Raw genomic sequence first — 17,341 nt, forward strand, 5'->3', positions numbered from 1 at the left:
GGGCTGGCCTATAGAAGATACTTCTCCCACGGGATAAGGAGAAGTACCATGTGCCATTTTCTTTTGGAAGATCAGCAGAGCAAAGGGAAAGAAAGACAGTTTTGCTCCCAATTTCATTGTGTGACTATGGAATAGCCCAGCTGATGCTGGAATTATTCAACACTGGTGAAAGTGAGAGCAGAATGTAGCCCAGAGAATGCACCATGTCCAGGATTCAGCAAGGTATCAAAGCATGCACTTGTCTTTAATGGGGCTATTTACTGGCTAAAGCTAGGCCCAGGCTGGAGTACCTTGCTCAGTTGAGGACCATACTTCTGGTAAAGAAAGAAGAGAGGCTATTTCTCTGATTCACAATAACAGTCCAGAAAATCATTTAGGGACCTAACCACTTGCTCATTTACAGCACAGGGTGCATTTTCTATTTTAACAGGACAGGTTTCACTTACAGCTGAGTGCTGGGAAAAAGAATGTGGCATATATTTGGTGCAAAACAACACAATTCACTTATGCCACCAATCCAGCCTCAGTACATTTGCTCCTGCTGCAATGCTGGCTGTCAAATTTCAAAACTGGTATCTACACAAAGAGTAGATGATGATGATGAAACTTTAATTTAAGAACCTGTGCAGAGCTCCTTTGCTGCAAATAGTGTTTCCCTCCTGACTTTTCTTTCTTTTTTTTGTATGAAACTTGGCCCTGCCTTGTTCCACACTAACCAAAAAGAGAGGGAAATGTTTGCATTTTGTTTAACATTGATGGGAGGGAGGGAGGGAGGGTCACATGATCACTGACGTGTCATGTTTCAAACTATTCATTTTGAATAAAAGACTCTTTCAACCCCTTGACTTCGCCTCTTTCCTTCAGTGTGAATGGCACCATAAGACCAACTGCCATTATATTGAAAAGCGTAAAGCTGCAGCCAGCTGTATGCGTGTTACACAAACCGCCAATGCATGCTCCAGCCTGTATCTCTTTAATGGGAAGCATGGAGCTGAAAGAGACACAGGGCTGAGAGTGAGTGGTAAATTACAGATGGGTTTGAAGGAGGAGATGGCTGCAGAATGGATGGGTGTAATTTGGGGCTGTGTATATGGTACAGAGGTAGGAGTAAGTCCTACTCTGTCTGGTCTGGTATAGCTAAACCTTCTGTTAGTATTATAGGAGCACATAGCGGCCCCAGGTGAGGGGGTATTGTGCTGTACAAATGCAGATAGTGAGAAATGGTCCCTTTCCCAAAGAACTGACGGTCTGAATGACGAGGCAGGCACAGGGTGGGCACAGAGAGGCAAAGCGCCCGTGGTCACCCAGCAGGACAGTAGCAGAGCTGGTAACAGAATCCAGATCTCCTGAATCCTAATCCAGTGCCCCACTCCATAGCCCCAGCCAGCTCTCCTGTTATGGGCACCTCATTAACTAAACAGAAAGGAATTCAGGGCATAGCAAAGTGAAAGACAGAGGTGGCTGAATGAAATGACTCGTGAGGAAAGGTTAGAAGGGCTGAATACTTATATCTTGGCTCAGAGATGGTGACTAAAGCCTTGATTCAGCAGTTCTTGTTCCCCTGCATCGTCCATTGACTTCAGTCGGAGCACTCCTGTGGGTGAGAGCTGCGAGTCTGGGCCCAGTGGAGGTGGGAGATCGTTGGTGAATATTTGAAGGTTGCAAGGATTGTAGAAAAATGAGAATTGCTGAGGGTATGGCTACACTGGCACTTTACAGCGCTGCAACTTTCGCGCTCAGGGGTGTGAAAAAACACCCCCCTGAGCGCTACAAGATACAGCGCTGTAAAGCCTCAATGTAATCAGTGCCGCAGCGCTGGGAGCGCGGCTCCCAGCGCTGCAAGCTACACCCGTAGAGGATGTGGTTTACATGCAGCGCTGGAAGAGCTCTTTCCCAGCGCTGGCGCGCCAACCACACTCACACTTCAAAGTGCTGCCGCGGCAGCACTTTGAAATTTCAAGTGTAGCCATACCTAAAGTGTGTTACAGGGGCATCTAAGTGGAAGCAACAGGATTAGGTTAGGAAAGGGAAAACATAGGTGGAGTATCAAGGGAAAACCTTCCTGAGGGTGAGACATAAGCTGTACAGCAGAACTAAAATTCACTTGCAAATTTAACACCATTAATTGGGGCTTGAATAGGGACTGGGAGTGGCTGGCTCACTACAAAAGCAGCTTTGCCTCTCCTGGAATTGACACCTCCTTATCTATTACTGGGAGTGGCCCACATCCACCCTGATCAAATTGGCCCTGCCAACACTGGCTGTCCACTTGTGAGGTAACTCCCTTCTCGTCATGTGTCAGTATAACAATGCCTGCATCTGTCATTTTCACTCCATGTATCTGAAGAAGTAGGGTTTTTACCCACACAAGCTTATGCCCAAATAAATCTTAGTCTTTAAGGTGCCACCGGACTCCTTGTTGTTTTTACATAAGCTGTGAAACAGTCTCCCTTGGGAGGGAGTGGAAACCTCATCGCGTGGGAGACTTAAAAGTAGGAAATACCCAAGAGGGAATGATCCTGCCGTGACACCTAGAGGGGAGGGAGAGTCATCAATCAAAGGTCCTTATATGGCCCCTGTTACCCCAAAGGGCATCATAGCACCTGACCTAGTATTTGCCTTTTGAACACCATGACGTGGGAGGACAGTGCCATCAGCTGCAATTTGCAGATGGGGACCCCAGGAACAGGAAGACTGAAGTGAGTCCCCTGAGGTCACACAGGAAGTTTGGTGGAGCAGGGACTTGAAGCCAGGTCTCCTAGGGGGGCAGGTATCACTCCAACCACTGGACTCTAGTGGCTGGCTGGCAGAGGACCACTTGCCATCCAAAACTTCACTGTTTCTATGGCTGAGCCATATAGTTTGTGAGACACCGAGCATATGGTCAGGGCTGTGGCCGGAGCATGGAAGAAGACAGAGTCCGTGCTGCAAGGAATTTATAAATTGACATGGACACGATCTCTTACTCAGTATCGAAATATCCCCTCCTGCCTCTGATTGCCCAGCTGTGTCTCTTGCCTTATACTAAAATTGTAGGCACCTTGGAGTAGAACAGTGGGGAGCTGGGTCAATGAGTTGGGCACCTAAGAGCTGTGGTAATAATAACTCATCGTACATGTGGGAAGCCCAGGGGCAGGTTAAATCTTAGGGCTATTGGGTTTAGAAGGCCTTTGTCTCCATTTGCATCCTGATTTATTATAATCACTCACAATGTAAAGGTCTGTGGGGCTTTGGCTAAGAAGCGACCGCCTGATTCTTCATGCTGCAGCCCATAAATGGTCTTGGGGTGTCACTCATGCGAGAGGCTGCCCCAGCACCCCACACCCACAAACAAGTGTAGTGAGCGGGATGGGGCACCTGCATGAGAGTGCCCACAGGCAATACACTCCGTAGGGAAGAGCCAGACATGATACTGCTGGGGATGCTGGATATTTCAACAGCCATGATCACTGCCCCTTTGAAAAGGGTCCCCCTAGGCTCTGGGCACCAGCACGATGCCCAGGGGGGCAGTGCTCTGATTGCACACCTGCCTAACCTGGGGCACCTTTGAGCTAAAGATTCTGGATTTCAGGCCTCACCAAGGAGTCTCCAGCAGCCCTCACCACAACTTTCCAGTGAGCGACCCAGAGGGTGCAGGGGGAGGAACCCAGAGCAAGGTAAGAGAAGAAGCAGCAGCAGTCAGAGCCTGCTCAGCCCAACCTACTCTGCTAGGAGGGGAAGCCGGGAGACAGGGAGCCTCAGCAGTACATGGAAGAGAGGATGGATGGACTAGGGGGAAGCGAAACACATAGACTCAGAGAGTAGAGGGCCGTGGGGCACTGATGTGTGTGGGAGAGGGAAGGAGGTGACTGGTGTGGAGGGGAGGCTGCATCTGGGAGCCCAGTTCATGCTACATGCACAATGTTATGTAAAATTCTCTTTGCTTTGTGCTGAGCCCAGATCAGCAGATCTACCTGGCCACGTCCCAATGAGCTGGCCTACTGCTCCCCCAAAGTGCTGCTGCCTACCCCCAGCATGGGTGAGTTGGAGCCACTCACAAGGCACAAGTCGAAGAGAATTCCTGCAGCTGTGCCTATGAACTCTGGTTCTGCTCTGCGCTGACTGGCACAGCTGTGAGTTGTGGGGGGAGGGGGAGAAGCATACTACAAGAACTCCCGAACCTGAAGCAAAAGACACTGCCCAGCATACTCTGAGGAGTGCATCTTGCTTATGCTTTCATGGCTATGAATAGCGCTTGTGCTGTTTTCTCAGATTAATGCTAAGTTACTTTTATTAAAGAAACTCTTTCTACCTCCGACTCTGTGCTTGCGAGAGGGGAAGTATTGCCTTTCAGAGGTGCCCAGAGGGTCGAGTGCAATTTTCCCAGGCATGGGCCTAAGCCGATTTGGGTTATATTGTTGAAAAGGAACCCCCGAGATACTGAACCTGGCCCTTCTGCTGCCCACTCCCACTGGCAGAAGGGTTATACAGATTTGCACATAAACCACTTTCATGTGACTGAAACAACCCCCTCATCCTGCCCCCCTCCCCTACTCCTTTAGCACGGCCAAGCACAGCTGATACACTCTGGTGTTCCCTGCACTTGAACAGCCTGTCCTGAGAAACACTACTGCGGAGAAAGCCTCTGCTCCCAGACGCAGCTGCCTGCAGCAAAGGGGTTAAAAGAAGTCTCTCTCCTCATTCCCCAATCAGGCAGTGCTTGTTGGAGACCCTTTTTTGTCCAGTAGGTATCAAGAGCACAGGAACTATATTTAGCCCTGAGCTTCGCTCTGTTATGTGGAATTGCTTTTCTTTCATGGTTTCAGATAAAAGGCCTCGCTCAGTATTTTTCCCCACTGCTGCATGTGCAGTTGGCTCAGGTTTGTTTTTAATTGCTACCCAGAAAAAAAATGCTTTGCCCTTGGCTCTGTGCTGCCCTTTCCAACCCTGACACTCAACCTGGCGGTGTTTGTACAATGCCTAGCCAGTGGGGGCTGGTCCACAGCTCCTACACATTGCCACATCTGCATCCTCCTAGCTAGCTGGCCCTTCCATCAGCGACTGGGTTCCGGGACTGCTTCCCGGCTGGCTATGGTAGAGCAATGAATGCAAAGCTTGAGTAAGGAGAGGCAGAAGCACCTTAAAAGTTGAGGGGGAGGACAGGTGCCCAAACTGTGGCCCCCCACCCCCTCATGCCATCCCTCTGGCCCCTTCCCTGCCCTCCCACTGCCCGTTCCCCTGAGGCCCTGCCCTTGCACCACCCTTCCCCTCCCCAACCACCCCCCTGGCTCACTCCGCTCCACCCTCCCTCCCCCCATTGCTGACTCTTACAGCTGGTTAAAAGTGGGGGAGCCATGGCCCCCCCCGTTCTGGTGCCCCAGCTTGCGTTTGAGCCCACTGGAAGGTGACCCCTGGGAGAGGCTGGTAGTTTGTAGGAGGACAGGAGAGAGGATCATGGTGTGTAGGGGCTGAAGGAGCCTGGTACCACAGAGATGAGCATGGGATGGACAACGGAGAAGGTGCTGAACCCAGCTATCATAGTGACTTGCTCTGGCCTCTTTAGGCCAAAATTTTTGGATGCTCACACATGTGCGTGCTGCCATTTGAGACCTCCAAGGTGACAGCTACGGATGGCCAAGGTGCCGGAGTGGTGGGCAGTCCAAAGGGGTGATTTGATTTAGGAGACTGCTCTAGAGGAGAGGTGGGGCAAACTGTAGTTCAGTACTGCAGTAATGCCACCCTCAAGAGAGTAAAAATCATGAGTCAGACTCTGCCAAAATCATGAGCTTGGCTCCAAAAAAATCATGTGATTAAAAAAAAAAAAAAGATCATATTATGGTTTTTGGCCTGTCCTTTGATTTTTGAATATGTGTGTGTGTGTGTGTGTGAATTAGTGTCTACATCCGCCTATCCCCTGCTCAGCAATTAATTCTGCCTCCAGTCAATCCTGTCCCCTAGTTCCCATGTCAGTGCTGCCCCCCACAGCCCTCACCCAGCCGCCTCATCATTCTGCACCCACATCAGTTCTGCCTATCCCCCCCACTCCACATCTGCCCAGTCCCCACATCAGTTCAGCACCCCTGCCCCTCCCATCAGTTGCACCCTTCCCAGCCTCACCTCTGGTCCCCCTGGGGTTCTTCACCCCACTCCCACAGGCCTGGCAGGGTTGCAGTGGGGTCTCCTCTGCCCCTTCCCGGCTCAGGGGCAGCTCCAAAGGCTTTTCATCCCCACCAGCCATTCCCAGGCTGGGTGCTGCAAGGCAGGGAGCAGGGTCACCATCCTGTCCCCATTGCTCACAGGAGGAGAGCCAAAGGAGGGGGCATAACAGCTGTTGGGCTCTCTAGCTGCCTCCTCCCTAGTGCCCTCCATGAGAATGCATGGCTTTGGGCAGGGGGCGCAGGGAGAGATAGCAACTGGGTTAGATAACCAGTCAGAGAGCTCCAACTCTCCCATGTCATTGAGAGACAAGGCTCCAGACCCAGCCCAAATCCCACCACCAGTGGCAGAAGTTGGCAGCGATGCACAAGGTGCTGCCCCAGCTGGCCAGGCTCATCCTGGTCCAGGCATCACTAAGCCAGGAGGCTAGGTGTCAGACAGCAGCCCTCCAGTGGCTACGAGGCCTGCTGCTCACACTTCAAAAGCCAGTCGCTTGGCTAAGACAGACCCTCCTCTTGCACACCATCAAGAGGTGTGGACAGACCAACAGCCCTTGAGAGTGGCAGAATTTCTCCTGGGTCGGTGGGAGCAGCATAGAGAGGAGACAGAGAGGCTGGAATGGGGTTGGGACAGTGACAGGGGGATGGGTTCATGTTCTAGGTTTTTGCAAGGAGTGGGCAGGTTGCAGGAGGTATCACCCAGGGGTTTCCTTGGCCTTATGACAGGCAGGGCAGAGCTGCCTGACAGGGTGTCCTCAATAACTAGGTCCTGCCTCTGTGAGACTGAGGAAGTGTGTTCACCCTCACAGAGGCACCAGGTGCTGCAGCTTTAAAGCCCAGAGCTCATTTCACCAGCTGTGCTCCTCTGCCAACCACGAGTGCTGTGTGGCCCACATGACTGGGGAATCACGCAGGAAAAGGGCTGTGCACAAGGGCGAAAGTAATTTAAAGGACTTACCGGCACGCCGGAGTCCAGGGAAGGGGGCGTTGCCTCAACCGGAAGAGGCAGATCCTTTACATACTCAGGCCCTTTAAATCCAGATTTAAAGGCCCCGGAGCTCTGGCTGCAGTAGCAGTGGCCAGAAGCCCCTGGTCCTTTAAATCACTGACGGAGCCATGCCGCCACTATCCCAGGGCTCCAGCAGCGGGGCTCAGGTGGCAATTTAAAGGGCCCAAGACTCAGGCCGCTGCGGGGAGCCCCCCGCCCTTTAAATCACCAGGCTGGGGAAGCCGCTTTGGTCGGGCACAGCACACCAGCGCTTTCTGGTACGCTGTACTGGACCAGCTTACTTTCACCTCTGGCTGTGTGGTTCATCTTTTGTTATGAGAGGAAGTCTTGTTCAGTGGTTAGAGTGCTAGCCTGGACTGTGGGACACCCAGCTTAGATAGTCTGGAATTAATCCAGCTGCGGGATTTATATGGCCACTATCACCTTGCAACCTGTAATGCATTTATTCACAAACAGCCCTCTGCCCGATGAGGAAGGGCTGTGCTACTATCCCCATTTTATGGGGGGCAACTGAGGCACAGAGTGATTAAGGGACTTGTCCAAGGTCACTCAGCGGCTCTGTGACGGAACAGGGAATCAAACCAAGATCTTCCAAGCCCCTAGCTAATGCCCCATCCATCAAGCCCATCCTTCCTCTCCTTGTGTGACTGATAATAGTCCTGTCCTGTCTCACAGTCTGGGGGACGTGTGAGGCTGAATACACTAAAGACTGAGGTGCTCAGACACTGTGGTGAGAGGGCCAGATACGTACCATAGATACATCCTGCTGTTTCTTTACCTTGTGAGTTCAAAAATCTGCATCACTGTTGTAACAAGACATTCTACTTACTATTTTTTCAGGAATAACAAAACTGAAGCGTAAAACAGAAAAGGGGCATTACCCTGTGAGTGTAACCAATGCCTGCATACAGTGTATGTGTAAACCTTATGGGCAGAAGCTCCAAAGGAGAACGAGCTCTCTAGGCTCTCTGGTGGTGAAAAGGGAAAAGTGCTGCCATACAAAGCTTTATCTGCCCGGGCTACCTACCCCCAATTCCTCAAGTGACACTTATTTGGGAGCTCACCAGAACTACACATAAACTTGGATTTTGGGGGGTAGACAGCTCTCAGAGAGGCTGGGAGAGTGGATAGAGTTTTTAGCCTTGTAGTAAGAAATAGATTTCTAAGCAAGCAGGGCTTTGCTGATGGGTTCTTAGATTCTTGACTCCTCTCCTATGGCAGCTTAGGTGAGAGATGTTGTAGATCAGAGGTCGGCAATCTCTGGCATGCGGCTCGCCAGGATGAGCACCCTGATGGGCCAGGCCAGTTTGTTTACCTGCTGCGTCGGCAAGTTCAGCCGATCGTGGCTCCCACTGGCCACAGTTCGCCGTCCCAGGCCAACGGGGGCTGTGGCAAGCGGTGCAGCCCAAGGGATATGCTGGCTGCAGCTTCCTGCCACCCCCATTGACCTGGGATGGCGAACCACGGCCAGTGGGAGCCGCAGTCAGCCGAACCTGCCAACGCGGCAGGTAAACAAACTGGCCCAGCCCGTGAGGGTGCTTACCCTGGCAAGCCATGTGCCAGAGGTTACCGACCCCTGTTGTAGATGGAAGACTTTGCTGCATGAACCAGCTATTGCAAAAGGCAGTAGCAGAACTAAATGGACTCCAGGGAGGTCCTGCTTACACAGCACCTTAGTAAAACTGACTCACTAAACTGGATTAAGTGCAGGGAGGACAGATGAGAAGCTCCATAGCTGCTGGAGACAGATCTTCTAAGAGATGCTTGGCCTACTGCTACTTGCTGAGCTAAACCATGGGACTTGGTAAATGGGGGGATGTGGTCTGGTTGTTTCCTGTAGGATACTCTCAGTGATGAATGGAAAGGTAGTTAAATGATTATTGCCAAAGTTATTGGAAAGGGGGGTGGTACTTTTTAATAATAATAATTCCTGGCTCTTAGGAGTTCTGATCATTATCCCCCTTTTACAGATGGAGAACCTGAGGCAAAAGGAAGAGAAGTGACTTGTCAGTGTCACCCAGCAGGACAATGGCTTTCCCAGGAATAGAATCTCAGTCTCCTGAGTTCCAATCCAGTGCGCTATCCCATAATAGTAAAAGCTCCTATTCCACAAAGTACTTAAGCTAGGCTTAGGGATTTAATCTTTGAAGTCAATGGGATTTAAGCATGTGCTTAAGTGCTTTGCTGAATTGCGGCCAAAGGTATGCTAGCTTAATTTTACTATCTGTAACAGTCACTAATATTTCCCAGTGGAGGGAAATTATTGCCACAATATTACTGAACGTCAGCATTAATTTCTGCTTATTCTGATAAATCAGTCTGCAGCAGATGGTTACCACCCTTTGCTGCTACATCCAACGCCATCCCATGTGGTGGTGGCAAGAATTTGAAGGCCTCCGTCTCTGCAGGAGTGTCACTGGTTCACTTTTAAAGGACTACGCTGCTCTGAGCAATTCCTCAGCCAATGACAAAGCAATTTTTAAATAAGATAAAGATATGGGATCAACAGAGTCGGTGTGGAATAAAGGAAGCCATGTAATGTACCCTTTAAAAAAAGAGCATCAATGTCATATAGGCCTGGGGAAAAAACCCTAGTAGACACTGTGTTTCTTTGTATGTTATATCTATAAATAATACCACAGCCAAGACATTAAGCTTTGGAACTGGACCTTTTAAAGGCTGAAATATATACAAAGCTATTTTAATTGTCCTGTTTATTAACACACAAAAATGGTTCTGTGCAATTGGACTCATGATTATTATTTAGAACGTCACAGAGAGGTATGTTTAGCTCTGGAACTCAGAGCTACCTAGTTTTTTCAATCCATCACTTGTTCACAAAGCTTAAAACTGATGGCTACATTTGTTATGATACCCAAAGGAAATAAGCAACTTCATCCAAGTCAACGGAATAGTCTGTTAACAGGACTGGGGTCTTCTCAAACAGCTCCCCTTTGTAACTGCGCCATTTGCCGGCCGGGAGGTACACATCTCGCTCTTGCTTGCCCAACTCCAGGACAGGGGCCACCATGAGGGTATCCCCAATGAGGAACTGGGAGTCAATCTTGTGAGCGAATTCATCCCTGGGAGAAATCCACCAGATGGGCCGTATGATGGGGTCGCCCGTGTCAGTGACCTCTCCAGCCAGCTCCAACAGCAGAGGGGCAACCAGGGACTCATGCAGCTCTGTGAACTTCTGTGCAATCTCAATCACTTCCTTGTCATAGAGCCAGGGGGGTATGGAGAACTGCATAGAGGGCATGAAGGCTGAAAGCTCCAGCCAGCGGATGTACAGCTCCTGGTCCGGGATTTCAACAGCACCTTCTGTCTTGTTGGGGAAAAAATTCCCACCAATCATATCAGCTGAAATGAAAGGGTATCCCAGCATGCTAATGGTGAGCACGGTAGGGATCAGGGACTTGAGGCCAAGCTCATAGCCCCAAACCGAGTCGCGGTCGATGATACGGAAGAAGCACGAGATGTTTTGAGACTGGTAGCCGACTCTGACTTCAGCGAGCTCGTAGAACGGAATGGCCATTTCCGTGTACCGTCTGGACCAGATGCTGGGATCCGACAAGGGCCTGAAGCTGCTGAACTGCTTTGGAAGGTAGCTCACCTCACCAGCGTCAAATTTAAAGGACGCTATGCCGTACTTCGACCGCAGTTGTTTCAGGTGGCTCTGAAACCACTCCCTGGCTGTGGGATTGGTAAAATCCAATATGGCGCCAATGCCGTTCCACCACTTCACCATCGCAGGAAGTTTCCCCGTCGGCTCCTTGATAAAGAGCTGCCGCTCTATCCCCACTCCAAAATTGGAAGAATTGTAGTTTATAAAGGGATGAGTCCACAGGGTAACTTTAAATCCCTCTTTTTTCAGCGTTTTGAACATTTCTGTCACATTAGGGAACTTTACCGGATCAAAGTCAAAATCGCCATAAGTTTGTGTGTAGGTGTCGTCGATTTCAATATGGCTGCAATTAAACCGGTACTTTTTAATCTTTTCTGCAAAACGCAACAGCTTATCTTGGTCAATATTGTTTTTGTACAGAGCCCACGTAGACCAGATGGGGTACCGGAAGGCATTTTCTGCTGGGATCTTAGAAGGCTTGTTAAAGTACCTGCGTACCATGTATTTGTGAATGGAGGTCACATCTGAGCCGACACATACATGGTAGCTCAGCTCCGGGAAAGGCTGCTGCCCAAGGGGAGGTTTGTAGGGAGAATCCTTATACCTAGCTTGAAAGAAGAGCGACTCTTCACTGGCGTTAAACCCCAGGTGGAAGGGCACCGAGTCGTTAATCTTTATAGCCACTGCTTTCGAGGACAGCCAGTACCTTTCCAAGATGCCTCCAAAGCTGCCCCTGAAGGAATACACATCACTCGTCACAAACGGCATGGGCTCCTGGTACCCTGGGAGTCTTATTGGCCAGTGCTGGACGCTCATTTCACAGCACCCGTACCAGTGAGTGTCCTCCCAAAACATGGTGTGCTCGACCACCGTGTCCGCCACAAACTCCTCCCAGCGGACGCGGTAGCACATCACCGTGTCCTTGGGCTTGACTGTCTGAATGAAGAAATTCAGCTTCCCTCTGTCCGACCTGGTGCAGGTTAAAATTTCCCCTTCTTTCGAGCAGGACTCCAGGTCGAGGGTGCCCGACTGGAAGGCCAGTCTGAAGACCACCTCCCCATTGGTGTTTTTGATGATGAACCCATCCTTCCTCAGGTCCATCAATTCCGTCTTTAGCCACTCCGCCTTCCTGAGAGATGCCGTGTAGTAGCACCACGCCACCACCGCCGCAATGAACAAGATCAGCCCGACGATGACTGCACCGACCATTGGCTTCAGCTCCTTGGACGGCTTCTGCTTCCCCGGGGTGAAGCTGTCAGGCAGGGGTGTTCTCATGGCATTCCCCTTTTCAGAGCTCCTGTTCTTTCTTAAACGATGAAAGGGCTGATTTTCCATGAGCTCCTGAAGCCAAAGCTTGTGGCTAGGAGCTTTGTTTCTTACTGTGTTGTTCTCCTCTGGCTCGTCAAGGAGAAATACGAACAGGAGAATCAGTCAGTCATAGTATCTCCTCCAAACCCATTCAGTCTTGCTGCACTGATCCCTGACACAGCACGGGGGTGAAACGTTACAATCATCAACTAAATGAATCCAGCTAATCGACCAAATCATCCCTGTTGTAGCTCCGGTGAAGACTCCCTGTCCGTGCTGCTTTCACTTGCAGCTCTGCTCCAGTCTGGTACATTCCGTTCCCTGGCAGCTGAGCGAGGGTTATTATAATACCACTCTCTCAGCCGTGGGTATGCCAAGGTTCCCGTGAGCTCTTGGCTGCAATGTGGCTCAGCTCACCCAAGCTGGGAGGAGGGGAGGAGACAAAGCTAGAGGGCCGGGGAGAAGCAAACAGGGCTCTATGGAGAAACATGGGTAGGTAGCAGAGACTGCAGGCTGGCAGCTCCACAATGATCTCGGGCTTCTTGTCTTTTGGTCAAGTAGATTCCTGGATGTATTTTCCCCACCCTGCTGTAGTAAATGTGAGCATGCTGGCAGCTGGGCATCCACTTCCCTGGACCAGCTGCAAAGAAGTGATGAATCATTTCTGAGGGGACCTGGTAATCACAGCCATCTAATGGCATGAAGGTTAGTTGTCTGTCTGCACATTGCTCCCTGAGTGCCATTAAGCTGCTAAAATAGGAAGAAGCAAGCTCCCGCAAGAGAGCTATTTATAGCCTCATTGTGTAGGCCCTGATTCAGCAAAACACTTAAGCAGGTTGGTTGTGGGACACGAACAGGTCCGGTCCATCCGTCTGAGGGTTCGCCAAGGGCACATTCACTTTACTGATTGGCTGAATTGCAGGTGGCGCCGGAACATTCATCCACGTATGGCTCTATCAGCGCCAGCGGGCATCTCCTTCTCTGTCCGTGCTGGAGGCAGGGCTCCACTCGTCCACACTAGCACAGCGCCACTAGCTGCAGGGAAGTGGCTCTCGCTTTACACCAGGGTCAGTGAGAAAAGTTTCAGTCTCACTGGGGTAGAGGGGAGTGTGCATCCCATTGTCAGTAGAAAGAGAGTTTAACAGAAAACTTAAAGGAGAGCAGTGTGGGAGGGAAGATTTCTGGGGAAAGAGTACTTGGGTATTTAACTGGGATTGCCATAATAGAAGGAACGTGTTCATCATAGAAATGTCGGGCTGGAAGGGCTCCTGAAAGGTCATCTAGGCCTGCCCCCTGCACTGAGACAGGACCAGGTAAACCTAAACCAGTGGTTCTCGATCTTTTTGGGCTCAGGACCCATTTGTAAATGTTTATGGCCTTTCGCAATCCAGTAACTAGTCTGGCGGTGGAGGCTCTTGGGTGGTTTGGGTCAGATCCTGTCTCCCGCAGGGGTTGGATCCTGCACGGCACTCACCCCACAGTGAGTGGCGGCTCCTGCAGCTTCTGTGCTGTGGGGCTGGCAGGCTTGGCTCTCCACTCCAGGCATTGCAACCTCCAGGGCTGCAGTGCCCCTCAGGTTTGGGTTCACATGCCCTGACTGGACCACATTTTGTGAGTGGAGTTGTGACCTGGCTAACAGGGATGCAGGGCCACTCACTCAAATTTGGCCTACCGAGATTCCCATCGTCATGACACCTAGGCTAAACCTGAGTAGCGCTGGGACCCCAAAGGTTGCAGTGCCTGGAGCAGGGGGGCAAGCCCAGCCGCTCCCATGAGACAAGAGCCACGGGAGCTGCCATGTAAGCCTTTGAACCATTCTGGATACCCAATTTTGGGTCCTGATCCACGGGTTGAGAAACCCTGGCCTAGACCAACCCTGACAAGGGTTTGTCCAACCAGTTCTTAAAAACCTCCAATGCCAGAGATTCCACAACCTCCCTTGGAAGCCTGATCCAGAGTTTAGCTACCCTTAGAGTTGGAAAGATTTCCTAATATCTACCCTACATCTCCCTTGCTGCAGATTAAGCCCATTCCTTTTTTTCCTGCCTTCAGTGGACACGGAGAACAATTCATCTCTTCCTAACAGCCCTCAACATATTTGAAGACTGTGAGGTTGTCATAGTATTCTTCCCCAATCTGAACTTTAGGGTCCAAAGATGGGGTACTAGCATGAACTCCTCTAAGCTTAATTACCAGCTTAGATCTGATAAGCTGCCACCAATCAGCGACTTTGAGGCCTGATAAACTCGGTCTCCAAACCTTACTGGGACCCAAGATCCAGACCCCCTCTGCGCTTAACACAAGGAAGAGTAACTCTTTTCCCCCAGTCCCTCTCTAGGCTTCTCCCCCTGGTTACCGCTGGCAAGATGCACTGATTCCAACTCCTTGAATCTAAAACAGAGGCTTTCCTCACCTTCTACCCCCCCCTCTTCCCCTCAACTCCAGAGGCAATAACCACATCTCAAGCTCTAGTGAATCTAAAACAAGAGGAAATTTAACCTTCCTTCCGCCTATCTCCCCTGTACTGTCCCTCAGACCTCAAGTTCCCTGAGGCCTAACTAGGGGAAAAATCAAACAGGTCTTAAAAAGCAAAAATTTAATAAAAGGGGAGAAAAAAAGTAAACCGTTGTCTCTGTAATCTAGATGGTAATACTACAGGGTCTTTCTAGCTTATAGACACCAGAGAAAACTCCCCCCAGCAAAATACCACAAACTACACATTTGCAATACAGAAAAACAATTAAGATATAACCGCCTTTCTCTCTAATTACTCACTATTCTGAAATACTATGAGACTGTAGCGAGGAGATTGGCAAGAACTGGCTTGCACGTCTAATCCTTTCAGGGACCCGAAGAACACAAGCAAAAACCTCAAAACACAAACACAGGTTCCATCACCGAGATTTTGAAAGTATCTTGTTTCTGATTTCGGTCCTTCTGTCAGATTGTTTCAGTTCCCGTTTGTTACAGCTTTACAGGTAAAGAGAGATACATAACGCCATTACACTATCTGTTATGACAGGAGGTCTTCTCTCACTGTCTCTCAAGACTAACGTGATTCCAGGCCCAGACGTCTACATCATGAATTAAACAGACCCTTAGCTTGAGCCGGCCAAAGCCCAAGTCAACTGGGGCGGGCCAGCACGCGGGGGTCCTAATTGCGTGTAGAACCTAAGGGGTCAGGCACCTTAATGGCAACGCCGCGCCAAAGGGGCATGCACAAAATTTTCAGTAGCTACTACACTGCAGCCGGGTCCTGCCACGCTCCAGGGGGCTTGCATTTATTTAAATTTACCTTTTAAATGAAGCTTCTTAAACTTTTCAAAAACCTTATTTACTTTACATACAACAATAGTTTAGTTATATATTATAGACTTATAGAAAGAGACCTTCTAAAAATGTTAAAATGTATTATGGCACGTGGAACCTTAAATGAGAGTGAATAACTGAAGACTCAGCACAGCACATCTGAAAGGTTGCCGATCCCTGGTGTAGACATACTCAGTGAGGCACAGAGAAGGGAAGAGACTTAGCAAAGGACACCCGGCTGGTCACTGCAGTGCAGGTCAGATAGAAATAGACCCCAGGTTTCCTAAATCCCAGTCCAGTGCTCTGACCACCAACCCACACCCTTATTTTGCTCTGGTGGAATTCTCTCAGTCAGGTGAGAGGATCTGTGAAAACAGTGGGAGTTAGGAACCTAAACACCTTTGAGGATCTGGGCGTGAGTGGTTAACTTTCACTAACCTGTGTAAAAACAAATGAGTTTTAGAAATCAGATCTATCTATCGGTTTTTAAATGTTTTGTCAAATTTCTCAATAAAGGAACAAAACGAAACAAGGCTTCCAATGAGTCCTATCAGCATAGTTTGTGAAGGACTGGTTAAGAAACAAGTCCTCAGAAACATCTTGTGGGTGATAGTGGGAAAAGACAATAAGCTTGACCATCTTAGCTATGCAACAAGTGTCTCAAAGTGTTTTTCCATCGTTCTTACTGACATCTGCAGCTCAGCAGAGTAATAATAAGATGCTTGAAGGTCCATTAAAAATGCCATAAATCAGTCATTTCAATAGCCATCAGAACGGCTTCCAAGCGACCTAAATGATCTGCTGTGGCTTTAATAAGATCTCAGCAAAGAAAAGATATGTTGGCTGATCTTTGTACAGCCTTGGCTTTGCTGCCCCGAGGCCTGAAATGGAAAAAAGATCAGCACTGAGAAAAAAATAATTTCTTCTGTCTAACTGACGTGGCCCTGGAGGTAGCTGGAAATGGTGAGTGAGTGAGTCGTATTCCAGTAGCATCCGAGAGCTCCAGTCATAGTCCAGCACCCCCATTGTTCTCGGTGCTTAGGGTGACCAGATGGCCTAATTTTATAGGGACAGTCCCAATTTTTAGGTCTTTTTCTTATATGGGCTCCTATTACCTCCCATCCCTTGTCCTGATTTTTCACATTTGCTGTCTGGTCACCCTATTGGTGCTGCACACATACAAGTAACAAAAGAGGCCCTGCCCCAAAGCGTTTACAGGCTAGGCATTTTCTATACGCTGAAAGTAATAAACAAGGGAAAATGGGGAGCGGGAAATAAACCCACAGGCTCAGGAGTTTTAGCACCAATCAGAGCAAGAGGGGGGACAGCGTGCCTGTGCCTGGCCAATAAGAAAGACAAAATCCATCAACACTCCTCCCCTTCCAACTTCCTTGAGACAGGGCTTCTGTTTTGCTGTTGAAAAATTCCAAAACTGGTAATTTTTATGAAAATGTTTTGGATTTTTTTCCTCAGAAAAGGTGCTATTTTTTCCCCCACTGAAACAGGAAAACTAAACAAAAAATAGTCTTTTATTTTTTATTTTTTCAGTTCATCTTTTTTTTAAAAAAGCACTTTCCCCCCCGTTTTTGGTGGCAAAGTGGAAAAGAGGTGAGAAATGGGAGGCAGACAGGAAAAGGGGGGAAATGAAAAATTTTTGAAACTAGTTTTCAATAAAACTTTGAGCGAAAGCTTTCAAAACCTGCGGAACAAACAAATGTTTCACAATTTTCAATTATATTTTTTCCCTTCCACTTTTCAATCATCTCTTCTCACATCCCAGCCTTACAGTGCCCTCCCTCCTGGTGGGGGGCAGGGGGCAAGGCACAGGCTCCTTGGGGCAGCAGACCCCATTCTCCCCGGGGCACAATGTCACAGAAGCTCCTGCTGCATATGGCTCCACACTGCCCCCTGCAGTTATCAGTAGCACAATTTAGTCATCAAGGCACTGGTGGG

At 49.4% G+C, this 17,341-nt stretch overlaps 1 protein-coding gene across 1 annotated transcript; it reads right to left on the reverse strand.

Moving 5' to 3' along the window:
- Window positions 1-9,830: 9,830 nt before the first annotated feature.
- On the reverse strand, window positions 9,831-12,370 carry LOC116824684 (myogenesis-regulating glycosidase-like). Its single transcript, XM_032780165.1, has one exon. It carries the CDS (start codon window positions 12,104-12,106, stop codon window positions 10,010-10,012), a length of 2,097 nt encoding a protein of 698 aa, XP_032636056.1. The 5' UTR covers window positions 12,107-12,370; the 3' UTR covers window positions 9,831-10,009.
- Between the last annotated feature and the right edge of the window lie 4,971 nt (window positions 12,371-17,341).

This window comes from Chelonoidis abingdonii, chromosome 6 (assembly GCF_003597395.2).
Source record: "Chelonoidis abingdonii isolate Lonesome George chromosome 6, CheloAbing_2.0, whole genome shotgun sequence".
NCBI classification, from domain to species: Eukaryota; Metazoa; Chordata; order Testudines; family Testudinidae; genus Chelonoidis; species Chelonoidis abingdonii.